This window comes from Semicossyphus pulcher, unplaced genomic scaffold, assembly GCF_022749685.1.
Source record: "Semicossyphus pulcher isolate SPU_LCO1_2020_fin unplaced genomic scaffold, fSemPul1.0.p SCAF_13, whole genome shotgun sequence".
NCBI classification, from domain to species: domain Eukaryota; kingdom Metazoa; phylum Chordata; class Actinopteri; order Labriformes; family Labridae; genus Semicossyphus; species Semicossyphus pulcher.
This window is the reverse complement of record NW_027211637.1, coordinates 27905435-27922177: the sequence shown is the minus strand read 5'-3', so window position 1 is coordinate 27922177 and position 16743 is coordinate 27905435. Positions and strand designations below refer to the sequence as shown.

Here is a 16743-nt window from a genome sequence, read left to right as displayed (position 1 = left end):
CCCTGAAGGATGCCCCCGATGGATCCTTCATGGCCCGGGGAAAAGGAGGACGCATTTGTCGGCCGCATCTGTAGGAGCCTTTGAAATGGGACATCCTTCGATGCGCCGCTGTGACGCAATCGGCCTTCAAATACGTCAATTATTGAAATTCAATTACTTGGTTCAAGGTTCAACACAGCAGTCTTGCCTTAAAAATACAATTAATAAAAATGCAATACAAAAGTAAAACTACAATAGCTCTGTTTTATAAATTAATCATTTTTAACCTTTGATCTTATTTGCACAGTTAATTGTTTGCATAGCCTTGTTAGATAGCAAGCTAACTCATAACACTGCTGTAACTACAGCTCCAGGTAAGTGATAGACAATAAAGGTTAACTAAATATAACTCAAAAACATGCAGAGTTTGTTCAGCGTTTCTGAGGACTTTCTTGACTTGAACTTCAGGTTGGAACACTTGGCCTACGCGACAGAATACTGAAAGAGGTGCAGTTACAACACAGTGATGATGATGTTGGTCCAGGATGAAAAATGTGGGTTGTTGGTTCAGGAGCATGTCAGTGGTAAGATCCCAATGTGTGTTCGGCTCAACACTCAACACACGGTCATGACAGTTTGTTACGACAGCACAGGGCTCTGCAATTCAAGCAAAGCTGCTCTTGTTTGTGCCACATGCTTGAAATGCAACCTCTCTGATCCTGTGATTGGCACTCATAGGCACTGGGGTATGTCGTTCACCAATTTAAGACCCCGGCCTGCTTCTGGGGACTACATGCATAGGGTATTGATGCAACAAGAAAAAAACAAGACTTAAATTCTGACATAACCTTGAATGTTTTTCTTGGAGGTGGTCGGCTATTCATTTGCCGAGAGTCTGTCTCAAGCAGCAACAGTTTACTATTCTCAATTAGACCTGGGAACCCCTCAGAGGGAACACGAGGGCTCGGCTTCATTAAAAGGAGCAGAGGACGTTTTTACTTCTGTGCCAGGAGCAGTGCCCCTGAAACCTTCCCAGCAGAGAGACTTGCACACAAAGAGGAAGGCAGAAAATACTCTCGATACATCTAACAACACCTGAACTTTAAAGGATTAGTTTGGCTTTTTGGGAAATTCCATTACTTGTTTTCTTGCCAACAGTAAGATTAAAATAGGTTGAGACCATTTATAGCCAAGCTGTAAACATTAAACTACAGCCGGCAAACACTGGAGGGACAAGCTCGCCTGGCGATGCACAAAATCCACCAACAGGCCTTTTCTGTCTTGTTTGTAAGAGGTTTCTAAATACGCTGTTATGGAGGTTTATGTTCTGGATTACCTCTTGTCCAGTCGCAGTGACTTCCTTAACTTTTGTCATGACCTTTACCTTAGCATTTTAACTACTCTCCGTCCATACTAACTTACGATACTACCATGGGAATGTGGTAGTATTAGTATGTGTGTTTCATACTCAAACAGGGTCAGGATTGTGTCTTACAATCTCTGTTTTGTGAGCTCTAAAACACAGGAATGGTGGAGATCTTGGGTGTAAACTGAGCCAAACTTCTATAATGAAAACCACCAGAGACTTCAAGAAGTCACTGCTCCAGGCCAAGAAGTAGTCCTCCTTTTTTACACCATAGATTACATAGAAATTGTTGTGTTGCTATTGGACAGAGCCAGGCAGGCTGCACCCCGCTGTTTCCAAGCCTAATGCTAAGCTAAGCTAACCCCATCCTTACTCCAGTTGCAATAGGTGCGAAACAGGTATGAGTGAGGTGTCAATCTTCTCCTCTAACTCTTGGCAAGAAAGCAAACTAACCTATTTCCTAAAAGGTCAAATTGTTCTTTTAAGTAAACCAGAAAGGGGCTCAAACATTTTAATGAAAAGACAAACTGACAGACTGCAGTTAATGATGGTTAACTTCTAAGAGATTCAGAAACCAGGAGCCACATTTTGTAAAGCCAGGTAGTAACTAATCAAACATCTATCAGGAGCAAGTCCTGAGTGAATCTGAGCATCCGCAGCAGGAAACACATGAGAGGAAGTTGAAAGAGGATGTAGAGAAGCCCTGCTGTGTATATCAATGAGTAGTCTTATTAGCCTAGTGCTGCAACTCAATCAAAGGTCAGGAAGGAGCGGCGGAGTCGTACTTTCGTTAAGGAGGAGAGGCGGAATCCCTTGGCCTTTTCCTTCCTGGCGTTCTCGTTGAGGTAATTGCCAATGGCGAGGAGGTACTCCAGCACGGAAACAAATGACCTGCAGTTGTTCAGCTGCGTGCACATTCTGATCTTCTGGTTAATCAGCTGCAAGACAAACACAGGGGCACAGAGCAAAGTCATTTTGTTCTGTAATCCAACCGCATGCGAGCTCTCGCATTCATTTCCTCCACACAACAACTGTGAAATTTAAGTGGGATAAAGCTTGTTTTGGAGCTCTGCGTGCTGATGAAGCAGAGACAAAAATAACTCAAGGCTTTAGTATTTTACATTATAAAGATAAAGAGCCATCGCACAACACCTCATTTGACCTAAAAAATGCAGAATCGGGGGCCTGGTTGTTAGGCGAGATTATTATTTGGTATGCAATTGTGTCAAGTACAGATATCCCCCCTAGAATATTGCACATTTTCTATATAACCCGGGAAGATCCTGCTGAATATGGATAGAAATCAGACTGAAAAGCTGAAAAGAAATGAAAGATTTTAGGTTTGCCAATGGTGTGTTACAGGATAACAGAGTCGTCCTTGGGTTTGGTTTTCCAAAACAAGGTCAGTGCCAGAAAGCAACACCACCCCCACCATATGCTTCTGCTTAAAGTAGAGCTTCGTAAACGCTGCCAGTGGGACGGCTTCAATTACAGAGAAGACAAAGTAGAAATCCAGCTACATTTTATCAACTGGCTTTGCATTGGACCAGCTGTATCATCACAGTGAACTACTGTAGTTAGAATCCAACATAATCCAAGTAAAGGAAAAAGGTTTAGTAGTGTGAGTTTGTAGTCTAACTGATCCATCACTTTTGAGCGGGCTTTGGTTGCATGTAGTCTGTGTGGAGCTCATAAGAGGCAGTATGCATTGGACGAAAAACTATCCCGTAAACCATGGCTATTGGCAACTGCATGGCAATTTTGCAGATATCTGCGCATGAGAGTAGCTTACACTCTGGTTGCAGATGTAATTTCTCAACTTCAACTCCATTCTCGCTTCTTAAGTTGGCAATCAGGAGGCGCTGGTTTGGCTCAGTTGGTAGAGCAGGCGTCCCATGTACAGAGGCTACAGTCCTCATCGCGCTGGTCGCAGGTTCGACTCCCGGTCTGCCGATCATTTGGTGCATGTTGCCCCCCACTCTCTCCTCCCAACGTTTCCTGTCTATCTTCAGCTGCCCTATCAATTAAAGGCAAAAAGCCCCCCAAAAAAAATTGGCAATCAGACTAAAAATAAAACTGTGAATGCAAGGGGAAGTCTTGGCCCAAATAGAGGGTAAAGAGTCGTCTGACGATAGCCAATTGGTTCCAAGATAGAGGACAACTTGACCGGTAGCTCGTGGCTCATAGCTTTGGTCTCTGCAGGAATATCTTAGGAGAAGTTAGGTGAATTTTCAGTTAACAGAGGCTTAGTTTCTTTTTCTGACAGAGAACAGTTGTGTTGTAATTTATTAATTTCTCCCTGGTTCTCAAATCTGACCCAACAACCCCATTCAGGACCGTCTATCCTCCGCATGGCAGACAGTTCCAGACGGGTTTCATAAAGAAGTTCAAGGACGCAGCTTATCACTGCTCTTTATTGAAGGTGGTAAACAGTAGGTCTTCATCTCTATTTATTTTCTTGATTAAAATACACAGGTTGAAAATACTTCCGACAATGCACTTTACATTCTGTTCATCGCCGCTTCCCTCAAGGCTGGAGGGCAGAAACGGCACACTGGTGCTTTGCAGTTGGTGCAGAGAGCAACAATAAACCCGTTACTGAAACTTCAATAAACTTCGACACAACTCAAAGATGAGTTTTATGCTTTATCTTAAGTGCTTTCAAACTGTGTATTTGCAACCACCCCCACTGTTGAGTGATCCAATAAGTCTTAAGGGTTCGATATAACAATCCCTTAGAACTCAACCCCGTCTCATGGATGATTGTGAAATAGTCATGGCTTGATGATCCACAGCTCAGAGGACAGCTGAGTCCCGTGTGAAACCAAAAGTCATTGTCAATGTTTTAGTTCTCCTGAACCTTGGAGGCTGAGCAAAGGTCTCGGTTAAAGTACAGTATTTCAAAGAAACAATAAACAGGAAGTTAAGTCGGAACGGTTTAGCTCAGCGGTTAAATCGTGCGTCCCATATAGAGGCTATAGAGGCTACAGTCCTCAATGCGACTCCCACCTTCGGACTTTTTGCCGCGTCATCCCCACTCTCTCTTCCCCTGTTTCCAACACTATCCACTGTCCTCCCTCTCTAATAAAGGCATAAAACAAGCTAAAACAAGACCAGGTCAAAACCTAGTATGTGGCTGACCACATCAGGGACAAGGACTGTCCTCATGAGGCCGATGACAACGTGTTTGAAAGCAGGTGCGCGCTGCGGATGTAAGCGAGGACAGCGGACGAGGAGCCACGCCTACTACCCGAACAAAGTATCCAGGGCCGTATAGACAGAGAGTCACAAAGTCTGCAGCTGTAGGCAGCAAAATAACCTGTTGAGTTGTATTATCCACGAAAAGTTGGATATTATTAACGTGTTTGAAAGCAGGTGAGGACAGCGGACGAGCAGCGGAGGGGCGGCCCCGCCTACTCCCCAAAGCAAAGTATCCAGAGCCATAAAGACAGAGGGTGTGTTCAAAATGCTGCACTATATACTATATACTACATACTAAATACACTGCGTTCAGCGATAGTCTGTAGTATGGAGGAGCTTTTAAAATTAATTTTGCAGTATGCTTCGCCAGGCACGCTCTTTGTACACCATCACCGTCACCATGCAGGGTGACACAAGAAAAAGGAATCTGTAGATCATAATCTCTTATTTCACAAACTGCTTGGATGCATGACTATATTTTGAACACATTTTCTGCTTCACTCTGAAAACATGTCACCCTACAAAGGCTGCAGATGCTCGATCTTCTGGCACACTTTGACTTTAACTGGAAAAAGAAGTTGTGATTTAAAAAACAGCCGAATGTGCTCCACACTTGGGTTTTACCATTCAGTACATGACGGCTTCAGGAGATGCCACTCTGTCTTCTGCATCATTGGCTCCGGTTCCAAGCCTTTGACTCTCTTATTTATATTTGGAGATGGTTTCACACAGAGCACATCAAACAGTTTAAAGACGGAGCTGAGTCCAAAACACAGAGTGCAGCCTGTCATCCTGGCAGTGAAAGTTTGCACCAACAAGCACGTTGGAGGTGAGAAACATCCCGGAGGTGGTGACTTCTCCGTTTTCTCTCCTCGAGCCCGCTCTGTCAGGTGGCGAGTAAATCCTCCGTAATGTTTGGGCTTTAAGAAGTCTGTCGTGTCAGAGAATCAAAGGATTTCGAGTATCCTGCCACAGAGAGGACCCTAACCTCTCCACGTTTAAGGGCCTTGTATTGTGAAACTGTGAGACACAGACTGCAGATTAGAAAGCAGCATACTCTTTTTGTCTCTGCACTCAAATACCAAAGTTTGATCGAAAAATGACCTTTTTTTAATATCTCTAAGTTTGAACACAGAAGAAACATCGGAGAGAAAAAGCAGAGAGCAAATTGAAACTTAATGAAATTGCTAATCTTTCTTGTCGAGTCATCTAGCAGCGTGCGATATGTTTGTCTCCGTGTCTTAGACAAAGAAAAATTGCTGTCACAGTCAATGGATTACAGGGCCATCATTCTTATCCATTGTTTCTCTTCCTTCTCAGACAGTCAGCAGACAAGAGATTAGGACCGAGGCACTGAGGCTGAAAGGAACAGAAGCTTCACAGAATCACATAAAAACAAGGAAAAAAAGCGAAGACAGAGGAGCTGGGAGGTATTCTTGTCTGACTGCAATATCTTCACAGCCTGCAGTCCCCCATGCCAATAAACAGAAATCCTCTATAGGAGTATTAACGATTAGTCTGACTAATGTGAACCTGAAATGTGAAGATACTGCCACTGCACAAGCCTGACATATTTGGCTGTCAGTGTACGGATTAACACTTAAAGGAACCAAATTCTATCTCTACTAGAATGGCCTTATCGGTTACTCTGACGTTTCATTCATTTTTTGCATATACAATAATTTCAATTTATTATATACAATCTAAGAATAGATGCATCTGTAAAATAAGGATAGGTAGGTTATAATCAACAACAACTGAATGTGAAAATGTCTGTAATTTGGCAACCACAGATTCTGCAGATGTGAGATCTATTATTTTCTTTTTACAATAAAATCCAATGATTGTAGAAAACATTCACTTATAAACATGTGATTTAACGCATAATAAAAAACACTTTCTCTGACACCTGTAAAACACACATGGCTCAAAATGACCAAAACAATCAAGATAGGAAAAGAAAGGAAGAAGAAGAAGATGAACAGAATTTTGCAAAATAGCAATATCACGAACATGTTTTTGAAAGCACAATTTGTTTTGGCTGAAACATGCTGTAAAATTATTCCTCCTTGGTTTTAGCTTACAGTTATAATCTCGAAAAGTTTCGTTGTCTTTGGCGGCACCTGTGGCGATAAACGGTAATTGCAGGAGCACACTTCCCAGATATCCAGACAGTGCTGCGTGTGTGACGTCCACGGTTGGCTCCGGTTGTAACTATTGATTTTCCTGGCTGACGGTCGCTTTCCTTTTCAGACTGTTTACTTCATCTGAGCGTCGAGTTTGTTTCTTCTTCTTTGGATTTTCACTTCTTGTTGAAGTTGTATCTGTAGTCATCCATCTTTTCTTTGTTTGTTCAGCCATAGTAGATTACTGTTTACTCGCAACACTTGCAGAGACCTGAAAAGCAGCCGCTTAGCTCCGCCTACCCTCTCTGGCAGACCAACCACTGCTGGCTGATGGAAAACGCGTCACTAACTGGGCGCCGCTTGTGATTTATTCAGCTAAAGTCGCCACAGACACCCAGTCTGTAATACTGCAAATGCAAAGGCTTTCATCAGTGGGCCATAGGCTCAATCACCATTGTGTTACCTCATTTGGCGATAGATAGTGACTTACCAGACATTTATTTAAATGAAAATCTTTGAGATTATTACGTTAAGGGCTTCTGTACACTACGATGTTTTTTGCGGCTATTTTCTATACAAAACCAATTCAGCTGAGCGTCCTCAGTGCATAAACCCCCTCATCAGCTGTGTTTTTGTCGCTGTGCTCACAGCGCTCTGATCTGTAAATAGTTCAACTTCTCAGACCCCAGCATCCACCTGCAGACAGAGCGCGTTCTTTTTTGTAGTTGTTTTAAATGAGAGGGAAGCTTTTTGCGCACCGATCGTCATCGTCGTCATCGCAAAAACACTGTTAGTGGACACAGGCCCTAAAGCTTAAGCTAGGTTTTAGCTTAGCAATAGCATAAAAAACAAATAGCGTTGCCATGGTATCCAAGTGCAGGTTATTATGACTGTTATGGCCATTTAAACTAGAAATATTCATTGCCAACGATAAAAACAATCAAAGTGGGTGCCTTAGAAGTTGGAGTGTTAAAATACGCTGAAAATAATAACATTGTGTATATATGTTGTTTAGTTTTATCTGGACTCATTTAAAGTGTTTGTCTTCAAAGAGAGTCTACAAGTTTGTTGATTGAAGTTAAATTCATGAACTTCTCCTGAGCTCTCCTCAAAGTGGGTTTTCATCGTGTTTCTGATCAAGATTACACTTTTTTATACCACCTACAGGAAAATGGAACTTGATTTGATTAAGATCCATCTTTCCTGCTCCGTCAATGGAATAGAGGTATCTGAAAGTGCCTCTCATGCCTCTGTGTTTTCAAGACTCTTAACCATCCAGCAAATAGAATAGAAACTCGTTCAGCCACCACTTCAAACATAAAGCTCCGACGGCTGGGGGAAAAGCTTTCATGTATTAATGTAACTTTGTCCCCCGATGTTCTTTTCATTTATGTCTTAAACCTTCGATGTGTCTGAACATTAGCATTTGCATTACAGAATACATTTGCATGTTCATGTTGTATCATGTGCAGTGGAGGTTTTACCCTTTTTTGAGCTCGTAGGAGAGGGACAGACTTTAAAACAGCCTGACATCTGATTCAACCCTTGATTCGTACGGATGAGGATTAGGCCCATGTTTGAAAAATGTATTTCAGCTCTGAGGTTAAAGTCGGAAATCTAAGATTAAAGGCAGAGTTGGGATCGAGATTATCACATCACCACATAATCTATTTCTATGAGAGTTTTGGGAGTTTCATCTTAAAATTTTGAGTTCAAAGTGGGGCTGATGAGATGACTTCTATAAACAAATATAGAAGTGTGCATATTAGCTAAAACGTTTAGTTCTCTATCTGCTGTTCTGTATGTGTTACACAAACTTTGTTTAAAGTTACAGATGTTTAGTCCTTCTTTGGGATAAAAAATAAAAACATTATCTAAACCTAAACACAAGCTGAGCACCTCGAAACAAGCTAAGCTAACGTTAGCATTAGCTAGTCTGTGCGCCGTAGAGCGTCAGAGAAACACTGACTTATTAACATAAGACGCAGTATCAGAGGCAGAGTGCTTTTACTTTTCATCACAATATTCTTCTTCAACTGCAATTACTTTCCCTCTCATTTCTCTACTTCCTTAGCCTTGATGGTAGCTAGCCTCACAGCTGCAACTAAATTAGCTAACGGTAGCTGAGAGCTAGCTAGGGCTTCATCTTATTGGCCAAATTGTGAAGCCCACGCATCCTGGGCTCCATCCGGTATGTGAAATGTTCCCATGCTGAGTGTGAATGCATGGTGTGCAGAAAAACCATCTTATTCTTTGTGATTCTGGCGGTATTTTGTGATGTGTTTGTACAACATTTTCATACCTATTAACAATGAAAATGCAACAACCATACGCCACTTCCTCACAATTTGGCGGCGTATTTAAGCTGCAAGATTTCCAGTCTCTCCCTCTTGCCACCGCTGCCCTGCACCAGTACTGCGCTCATACTTTCAGCCCCAACACCACCCCAGCATCCACCTGCAGGCCTGAGATATTATCTCATCACTCCTCAAGTTTCTGCATGTAAAATAAATCTGCGAGGCGTGATGAGGTCGGAGCCTAGACGTCAGATAGCTCTGTTCTGCTGCAGCAATAAACATTTCAAACTATCAGTGTGAACTCTTATGATCTCTTATTCAGAGATTTGACTCTGCAGGTATTCGTGTACACTCACCGGCTGCAGGTCGTTCATGCTGTTGGGCAGCTCTCTCAGAGTCAGCAGCAGGTCCAGTTGTGTGCTCAGGTGGGGGATGTTGCACATCTGTAACGGGAAGGGAAAAGATGTGAGTCTAATACGCTTTTTGTAGAGAATGCAATTATCACATCATCACAGTCGATTTCCAAGTGATTGTATAGAATTATGTATGAGGCCGGGCTGCAGGGCGGTACAGTTGTTGGAAGGCTGCGGCTCTTTCTCTCAGGCTCTCGGGTTCTGTGTTGAGATTACCTCAGGCGAAAGAGGAGTGCTTGCAGGCCTGTCGACAGGCTGATTTAATAGAGAAACTGAAGGCTTGACACCTTGAAACGATTGGCTGAGCTGCCTAGTCGACCTTTGAGTCGGCGCTAACCTCTAATAAATCACTCCACATTGTCAGACAGTCTCGCTCATGCTCAGGTACCGTCTCCTAGAAGCCAAAGGGCACTTAGTCTGACGGATGGTCAGGAAAGATATTAGGATTAGTGTTAGATATCAAGGCGATGTAGTCATTCGGCTATTTATTCTTTAAAAAAGCCCAGATTATGTCATCCTCAACACTCTGGCGCACCTATCTCCTCGTCTTGTCACATTTTCTGACACATTCTACATGTCTAATTGCAGGTTAACAGATCACGTCAACTCCCTGCCAAGTACTGTGAGATAATTTAAACCCTCCTGGAATAAACTTGTTCTCACATTAGTCAGACATCACTTTCTTAGGTAGTTTGTTGACTTTTTCTCAGCTCTATAAGGAACTCTCGTTTTCAGCAAATTGGAAGAGGAAAAAGGAAGAGTCTCTCGTCGGGTTTTAGTTCCCAGTGAAGCATGACAGGCGTGATTTAGAAACATGCAACAACCTCGTATGCAGCGTAGTGCAAAGCATGATTAGGATTTGTTCCATCGTCAGGGAAAGGTCAGGGCTTCAGCGCTAATACATCGATACGTCTCCTTAATGGTGGACAGATTGTTTGCAGTTGACACCCTCGTGTCCTCCACAGACACCCAAAGTGGAAAGTGATTATCCTGAAATGTTTGACAGAACATCGGACCCTTTTTAACGATTTATAGGAAAACAAGATGCTTGTAAGATCGACGTCTCCGACTCCTCCAGCCTCAGGCTAAAAACACATGCTGGTAATATGAGGGAGAACACAGTCAGTACAGGAGGCGGCTCATGTTCATTACCTAAGAATCACACGGAGAACATTTGGCTCTAAGTCATTATGATGCTGAAACTTTTGAAACTGTGATGATTCATAAAGTATGTGTCAGCATTTTCATGTTTTTTTTTATATAATTTAATGACTTTAAGGGGGAAGAATGTGTGGAGTAAGTGAAAATTGCAGAACATTAGACTTTGAAAAAAACCTGGAGAGGAGACAGCAATCACCTCTAATCTGAGGCACTGCCATTTCAGTTTCTATTAAGTGCAATATTTAAATACCTGCTTTAGTTGGCAGCAATAAAGAGACCCTATTATGTGATGATTATCTATTTAGTAGCATCCAGGCTGACTGTAGTCTACCACAGACAAATGTGCCTGCAGGAGTACCTGAGTGTGCCTCTTGCATGTAAAACGTTTTGTTATGTCAAATAGCGCTTAAAAGCTCTGTGGGCTGATCCTGCATTTCATCCGTCACCCCTCCTGCAGCCGAGCACACATGGGTCAGATGACTGCCAGGCATGCTGGAAGGTGATAACCACATGAATGCAAAGAGCTCGTCATGACACCCACAGTGTGTGAACGAGGTGGAAGAAGAGTCGACAAGCCCTCCTAAAGAAAGTGCCGCATGAGCAGGAGCCGGATTAGAGTCTGTTCGGGTCGTGGTGTCACGAGGCAAATCCTAAAGGAAATTAGACTTTTAATTCTGGTGCTAATAATTCTACTTAATATAATGAAGTAGAAACTGTACCTCCATCATGTACTGGTCCACAATATGCAGCTCTGATACAGGCCCTTTGTGGGATTTGTACTTTTCCACATCATCCATGGTGGGGACGTACCTTGAAGATAGAATAAACAGAAGAATATAATATGGGTTATAATATGTAAATTGAATATACCGTAAAATTTGGTTTACAAGACGCACTTTTAATAAATTATTTTTCATCTCAAAAGTGGGCTCCTATACCAGTGTGACCAATATACCGGTATAAAATGCAGATAGGTATGTTATTGTGTTACAGTATTTTACCCAGATGATGACACTATCCGGTTGTTAGAGAAAATCTCAGGTATGCATCAGACCAGTCTACCTCGCCTACTGTATCCCACAATGCAAAGTGCTGGAACGTCACAGCGGCAGTTGAAAAATGAAAAATGAATTGAAAAGCTCCTCCATACTCCATACTACTGCCGAACGCAGTATGCAGTATATAGCATGTAGTGTATAGTATATAGTATGTAGTATATAGCATGTAGTATGTAGTATGCAGTATATAGCATGTAGTATGTAGTATATAGTATGTAGTATGCAGAAAATAGCATGTAGTATATAGTCTGTAGTATATAGTATGTAGTATATAGCATGCAGTATATAGTATTTAGTATGTAGTATATAGTATGTAGTATGCAGTATATAGCATGTAGTATATAGTATGAAGTATATAATATGAAGTATGTCGTATGTAGTATATAGCATGTAGTATATAGTATGTAGTATGCAGTATATAACATGCAGTATATAGTATGTAGCATGTAGTATATAGCATGTAGTGTATAGTATGTAGTGTATAGCATGTAGTGTATAGTATGTAGTATGCAGTATATAGCATGTAGTATATAGTATGTAGCATATAGAATGTAGTATGCAGTATATAGCATGTAGTATATAGTATGTAGTGTATAATATGTAGTATATAGTATGTAGTATGCAGTATATAGCATGTAGTATATAGTATGTAGTATGCAGTATATAGCATGTAGCACATAGCATGTAGTATGCAGTATGTAGCATGTAGTATATAGTATGTAGCATATAGAATGTAGTATGCAGTATATAGCATGTAGTATATAGTATGTAATATATAGTATGTAGTATGCAGTATATAGCATGTAGTATATAGTATGTAGCATATAGAATGTAGTATGCAGTATATAGCATGTAGTATATAGTATGTAATATATAGTATGTAGTATGCAGTATATAGCATGTAGTATATAGTATGTAGTATGCAGTATATAGCATGTAGTATATAGCATGTAGTATATAGTATGTAGTATGCAGTATATAGCATGTAGTATATAGTATGTAGTATATAGTATGTGGAACGTAGTATGTAGTATATAGTATGTAGTATGCAGTATATAGCATATATTGTATAGTCTGTAGCATATAGTATGCAGTATGCAGTATATAGCATGTAGTGTATAGTATGTAGTATGTAGTATATAGCATGTAGTATATAGTATGGCATTTCGAACACAGCCTAGCTTTATTGGTCGCTATAGCACGCACTAAGGAACTACATTTCCCATCAACACAGACCTCTAAGGCCTTGAAACTGTATTATTTTCAAGCAGATACACAAGAGCAGGACAAAGATACTTGTGCCCAAAATCTATTATCACTCATAGGAAAAGCTGCTTGAGAAAATATTCTTTTTGCTCTCTTTTTTTCTCTTCTTGTCTGAAGTGGGTGACATCGGTTTTAGGGTTACTGTCAATCAAATGTGATCAAACCACACCCACACAGTTTTGGAGTGTTATACTTGTAATAAATAGTATTTTTTGACAGGTTTTACACTCTCAGGTGGTATATACAGTCATGAATATTTAATGACATGGAAGTCACGTTTTCTTTCCTGAATTTGAGAGGAAAACAACAAGCAGGTGCACTCGATCTGTCAATGGAGTTGCATAATGCCAGTGAGGGAAAGCTAATTTAGCCAGGGAACCTTTTTCTTTCTTTTCTTTACCTTTTTTGTAACTGTTAATACATAACCTCTACTTGCCAAGGGACTGCAGATAAAAAATAATTATTTGTCTAAATCTGGCTCATACACACAATTAGGATTAAAAGAATGAGTCTCTTATCAATTATGATTAAGTTAAGTTGATTTACACAGAACACAGAGGTCAGAGGTCTTTTAAGAGTTAATTGGCACCCCTTGAAAATGTTACCATTGCACATTAAGCAGTGATAGGACAACACTGGCATTCATTTGAAGTTGGGTTTCTGTAAACTTAAGATAAAATCATACATGAAAGAAGAGTGTGAAGAGTGCATGCTGAAAATGTGGTACTTGTATGTGTAGTTATGGGCTGGATTTCTACTGCTTGAACAAAGTTAACAGTCTGTACCATAGACTGTATAAAAAGATGGATGATATAACAGCTCCCTAAAATTGAAGCCAAACCCTCTCTATCGCCCCCTGCTGACTGGCTGCAGTATAGGTCATAAAGCCCGCCTCCTCCATGTTAACAGATGGGACATGAGTCAAACTATAAAATCAAAATACACGTCAAATACGTTTGTCTCAAACATGGTTTCTGTCATTATAGTTAGTTCTTATCATGCTGATTTACGTCCAAATGTTCATTTTTCTGATAAGTTTACTATTAATTAGTTATTTGATGCTGTAAAAAGGATGATTGACAGCTCTGTTGACAAATACAGCTCCTGTAGCCGATCTGTTCCGAATTAGCAGAGTGGAGGACGAACGGCGAGAGGAGACATAACTAAAACAATCACTACAGTCATTGAAGTTTCCATATCTGTGAACGTCTGCTTCAGACCAACACAAGAAGCTGTTCTCCTGTTTAACACACCGACGTGCGGGATCTTTGCTGTTTTTTCTGTAAGTTAAGTGTGTTGTTTTTTTGGTTAGCCAAAATGGCTATAGTGCCTCCACCCGCTGATCTGTACTGCATAGCTCTAGCGCCAAATGACGCCACCGTCGCAAGATGGCAGCGCCCAGCTCGGGTTTGTTTTGGCTTCAATTTTGTACAAAGAGAGTAGATAGAGGCGCGTCGTCCATCTTTATACACAGTCATTGGTCAGTTCATATTTTGGAAATAATACACTTAAACAAAGCAGTTCTGTTCCTCGTCTGCATATTTACAAAGTTACGTTAAAATTTGATGGAAATAAATTAATCCATTGCACAAAACTTTGATCTTTATTTATCAAAGACAGAAAAACAAGAAGAAAAGAAAACACACACAAAAGCATGTTTTTGTGTGTGTCTATTCCCATCGCACATACTTCCTCTTTTGAACTTTGCCTCTCATGTTTTTTAGCTTCCCTATTGGACTTGTGCCATTACATTGATTTCCAGTCGCTTGTAGAAAGGTAAGTGATTAAAAAACAAGTAGTCTTGATGGTCCTCGTCGAATCTTTAAAGCCGCGAGACGCTGATGGAAACAGCCATTTACTCGATTGTACTGGATTTGAACCCTGCTCGTCTTAAAGTGGACCTCCTCACGCTGAAGCACATTCACTTTTTCATGAGCTGGTCTATCTGCCACTGGAGTAGCACCGGTCATTAATATTGCAGCAGCTGTGGGGAGTGGTCCCTTCAAGATTGTATTCCTCAGGCCTACGCCACAGCGCATTAAAATATATATTACATTTTCTTAGAATAAATAAAACCTTCCGCACAGTACATTAGATCACTCGCCTTCCAGGAGGTCAGCAGCCGAAGCCACTGAGCAAACTGCAGGTAAGAATCAGGAAGCATTTTACCCACTTTCACTCATATACTCCTGAGGGCATGTCAATAGTTTCCATCTCCGCAAATAACCCGAGATAAAACTTTTATTAGTGAGCTGCTCTGGTAAAAGGTTCTGGCATCTGCTCTTTAGTATTAGAGCTCTGTAAAGGCCTGCAGTGCAAAACGTGTGTTTTTGTCACGAGAACCGGCAGTGGTTTAACCTGTTTCTCACATGGACTGTGTAAATATGGGACGTAGCCATCGTGGTGCTTTCCGTGGGTTTGTCAACTTGCTTTTGAAGCCTCGAGTTCGGCATTTTGGCTGTTGCCATGTTGTGTTTTGGAGCAGGAAGTGACCATATTTGGACAAGCGGGTGGAGCTAGAGAGGAGCGAGGGATTGGCAAACTGCAAGTTATCAAAGCTTAACAGTCTACACCCGTCGCTAACTCATTAGCTGGGGAATGAGGTTGTTAACTATCGTGTTTCGCACAATTCTATTTGTGGTTGTAGCTGACGAGAGCTGTCAATTATAAGAAGCTAGTAGAGCTTGTGGAACGTGGCATACGTGCTGCTGGCTCTAGTGGGAACGTGACAGGTGAACGACTTAAAATAACTTCTCACTACAATAGCCCACTTTCGTCTCCTGTGACCGACTCTGACTCCTGTGCACGACCACCTCCAATAAATCGCTTTATAAGAAACACTTGACGAGCTAAGAAGCCAGGTTTGGTTAGCGCAGAGACTGATACCTGCTAATTAATGCTAACATATAAATATTGTAATAAAATGTAGCATAGACTTCTTGGACAGTCTGTTGGCCGCACAGCAGGCCATATTATTTGGTCAATATATGCATTATAGAAGTCCCACCTTGCAGACAGCTGGGCCCCTCCTAACCTTAAGTATTCATATAATCTCAATGGTCGAGTTATATATAAAAAATAAAATTAAAAAAATCAACCCTGTGAGGTTACTTAAAAGAGAAAAGGTTCTTGTATCAGGCTGTAAACATGTTTATTTCTGCTGTTAAGTTTTAACATAGGGCCTAATGGGGGTTGATTCACGTTTGGAGTCAGCCTCAAGTGGCCACTCGAGGAACTGCAGTTTTTGACACTTCCTAGTTGGCTGCTTTTTTTGGCTTAGGAGCCTTTGGGTGTCTCATCATCCTGTCTGTACCAAGCACTCAAAAACCTTGGTGATAATTTGCTGGGCTGCTAACTTTCCCTGCCAATGGAAACACACATCAACCGCCCATGGCACAAAAAGTGATTCACCTCTGAGCTTCACTTGTGACACTATCAGGAAGGAATACAAATCAGCTGTTTTTGGCACAAAGTCATACCTCCTCAGAGAGGTGATGTGCTCATCAGACAGGCCTCCATCTTTCTCATTAACGATGAACAGTTTGTCCTTCAGCTCTCCCGGCTGCACCGGAAAACTTTTGAGGAAAATGTCTGGAAGAACAATAGATTAGGAAAAAGTCAAAACACGCAATAGTACATGAAAGCTTTCCTCTTGACAGATAGTCTACTTATCCTGCGATGAAATGACTCAAAAAAGCATTGTGAAGACAAAGGGTCCTTTGCTTAATTACTTTCCCCCATGTGCCTGAGGGAAATGCACAAATTTGCATTCTATCAAGTCAAAGCTGATGTGATTTTTGTTTTACAGGAAATGTCTCTGCATAAATCAGGAGCTGTGAGAAGCCTTCATTAAGAGCCACAGATTTTAGACATGTG

General features: G+C 41.2%; 1 protein-coding gene across 1 annotated transcript in view; it reads right to left on the bottom strand.

Moving 5' to 3' along the window:
• Nucleotides 1-16743, bottom strand: part of LOC138590359 (uncharacterized) — a 46475-nt gene that overhangs the window by 16178 nt on the left and 13554 nt on the right. The window contains exons 9-12 of the mRNA XM_069660977.1: nucleotides 16347-16458; nucleotides 11263-11353; nucleotides 9326-9412; nucleotides 2131-2283 (exon numbers count right to left, since the gene is read on the bottom strand). Of these exons, the coding sequence (XP_069517078.1) occupies nucleotides 2131-2283; nucleotides 9326-9412; nucleotides 11263-11353; nucleotides 16347-16458 (443 nt within the window). The remainder of the gene's footprint in view (nucleotides 1-2130; nucleotides 2284-9325; nucleotides 9413-11262; nucleotides 11354-16346; nucleotides 16459-16743) is intronic.